The sequence below is a fragment of the Sinocyclocheilus anshuiensis genome, unplaced genomic scaffold (assembly GCF_001515605.1).
Source record: "Sinocyclocheilus anshuiensis isolate Anshui unplaced genomic scaffold, SAMN03320099.WGS_v1.1 scaffold801, whole genome shotgun sequence".
NCBI classification, from domain to species: domain Eukaryota; kingdom Metazoa; phylum Chordata; class Actinopteri; order Cypriniformes; family Cyprinidae; genus Sinocyclocheilus; species Sinocyclocheilus anshuiensis.
Window position 1 is genome coordinate 272,325 of NW_015536541.1, and position 2,547 is coordinate 274,871.

General features: G+C 39.0%; 1 protein-coding gene across 1 annotated transcript in view; it reads left to right on the forward strand.

Moving 5' to 3' along the window:
* Positions 1-283: 283 nt before the first annotated feature.
* scrn2 (secernin 2) overlaps positions 284-2,547 on the forward strand; it is a 9,901-nt gene continuing 7,637 nt past the window's right edge. The window contains exons 1-4 of the mRNA XM_016498020.1: positions 284-391; positions 1,299-1,461; positions 1,660-1,841; positions 1,926-2,125. Of these exons, the coding sequence (XP_016353506.1) occupies positions 1,300-1,461; positions 1,660-1,841; positions 1,926-2,125 (544 nt within the window). The 5' untranslated portion in view covers positions 284-391; position 1,299. The remainder of the gene's footprint in view (positions 392-1,298; positions 1,462-1,659; positions 1,842-1,925; positions 2,126-2,547) is intronic.

Consider the following 2,547-nt stretch of genomic DNA (forward strand, 5'->3'; position numbering starts at 1 on the left):
TATATATATATATATACATATAACACACAACTATATCTCTGTGTGTGTGTGTGTGTGTGTGTGTGTGTGTGTGTATATATATATATATATATAACACTTATAGTGTTTTCTTCAAAGACTGTCAAAACACTTTGCTGTTGCAATATTTCTGGTTAATATATAAATAATATCGGTTCAGTGGAGTCATAGGACTTTTATTTTGAAGTGTCTGAAGTAGCAGGTTGATCGTTCTCATCCTTGTTCTCTACCCTGCCTACAGATCAAGCTTACTGATGTAGGACAAGGACAGGTGACTTTTATTTTGAAGTGTGTGCCGCAGGCAGCAGCAGCAGGTTGATCAGTCTCAGCCCTGCCTCTCACAGGCTCGCTGACCGATCTGGAGCTTATTAAGGTAATAATAACTTCATCAAATATGAACGTGTGCTAGACAGTTAGAGTAGCACTAATAAAAGCCAAATCAAGCATGCACGTGGATGTCACGCGTTACTTTTGATGCATGAGTTTTATTGCATATTTATATTGATGATCCGTTATCAGACACCCAGGCCATCAATAGACTATCAGCTAATTAAATCATCTTTTCTAAAACACTGCATTCAGCTCTTAGGACTGTTTAAGAAGCAGCCTTGATTGTGCTGTGCATGTGAAGAGTCGGTGAAATGGAGGTCAGGCGATAAGCCGTCGATACTGTCCAGCGCTGAGATTTAACACTACAGTAATCCTCAGCGCTCCTGTCAGTGCTGCTACACAAACCCGCACGACACGCTCATTCATGCGTCCTCGTGGACACATTTCAGTTGATCCAGATTTGTAGCTCTTTAAATATTAAGCAATTATCAAACAAAAGTTTTTAAATGCGCAGTATTCACTATAGCAGAAACCAATGAAAATGACCCTTGATCACAAGTGTGCATTATCAGACTCGACCTGTTTTTTCCCCAATAAAATCCTTTGTTTTTAATGCTCAAAATCAATTCTGTCTGTGCTCCTGCAACGGTTTGTTCTGTATTGTGTTGGAACATTTAAATGAAATTAATATTTGGACTATTTATATTTACTATTTGGAGTATTTAAATATTTAAATTCCAAATTACAATTAATAGAATATTTAAATTATTGAACATAATCTGTTCCAAATGATCTTTTTTGTTGTTGTTGTTGACTAGGTATCTAAGCCTATGTATGTCATATTTTATGAGTCCTTTTTCCATACTGCTATTCTTTCCATTGCGCGTAGGTATGTTATTGAATTTGAATGTGATCCACTGCATTGATCCTTATGTATTGATTTGATATAGGATGGCTGAACCGCCTCGGTCATGTGACTGTTTTGTATCTCTGCCTCCGGGTTCAAAAGAAGATTATGTGATATTTGGTAAGAACTCTGACCGGCCAAGGGATGAGGTGCAGGAGGTGGTGTATTTCCCTGCATCCTCACGCGCTCCTGGATCTACAGTGGAGGTGAACTGACTTTTTCATTACATTTCATTAAAGTGCATAATATTTGCATTTAAAATACCTGCTTTCTATTTAAAATATATTTCAATATATGTTTCAAATTTTCTCCCCTTTTTCCTCCAAATATGTGGTTGTCGAACAAAAATCTGGAGTTGTGGCCAAACCATAGATGATTTACAGGTGATTCTCTTTTCCTTGTAGTGCACATACATTTCCATTCCTCAAGCAGAGCACACTCATGCGGTTGTGCTGAGCAGACCCGCTTGGCTCTGGGGGGCTGAGATGGGGGCTAATGAACACGGGGTGTGTATTGGGAATGAGGCAGTCTGGACCAAGGAGCCTGTGGATCCAGAAGAAGCTCTGCTGGGAATGGACCTGGTTCGGTGAGCTCAAAACAAGCAAACGTCTTTATCTTCCTGTTTTCTAGTCTTAATATTAACCAGATGATGTATATTGTGTGTGTTGAGGCTGGGTCTGGAGCGCGGGGACAGCGCATGGGCCGCTCTGAATGTGATCACAGGTCTGCTGGAGCAGCACGGTCAGGGCGGAGCCTGCAGGGAGACCGCCGAACCCTTTAGTTACCACAACACCTTCTTACTAGTGGACCGACAGGAAGCCTGGGTCCTAGAGACTGCTGGGAAACTGTGGGCTGCACAGAAAGTCACAGGTGAGGAAAGATGATTCATGGTCAGTGGTGAATGCGTTTTCACAGGTTAAGTGTGTGTGTGTGTTTCTCTCACGATCTGTCTGAAAAGATCCAAAATGAAGGACATTTATGTTTTATCCTGGTAAACAAAAGTTAATATTACAACAAAAGTTAATAAGTGAATATGGTAAATGATAAATTTGGTCTCTTAAAGAAGACACTTGATAGATTATTGCTAAAGTGGAAAAAAAAAAAAGTAAAAATAATAGAAGTTTAAGTTTATTATTGTGGAAAATGCCCCCCAAAAAACACTATTTTAAAATGTTATATAAAATATATTTTCCAAAACATGTTTTACTCTTACCATGAACAGTACAGTACACCATTTCTTTCAGGAGCATTTAACCGTTTGGATTTTTTTTTTTTTTTTTGGGTGTGTTCAC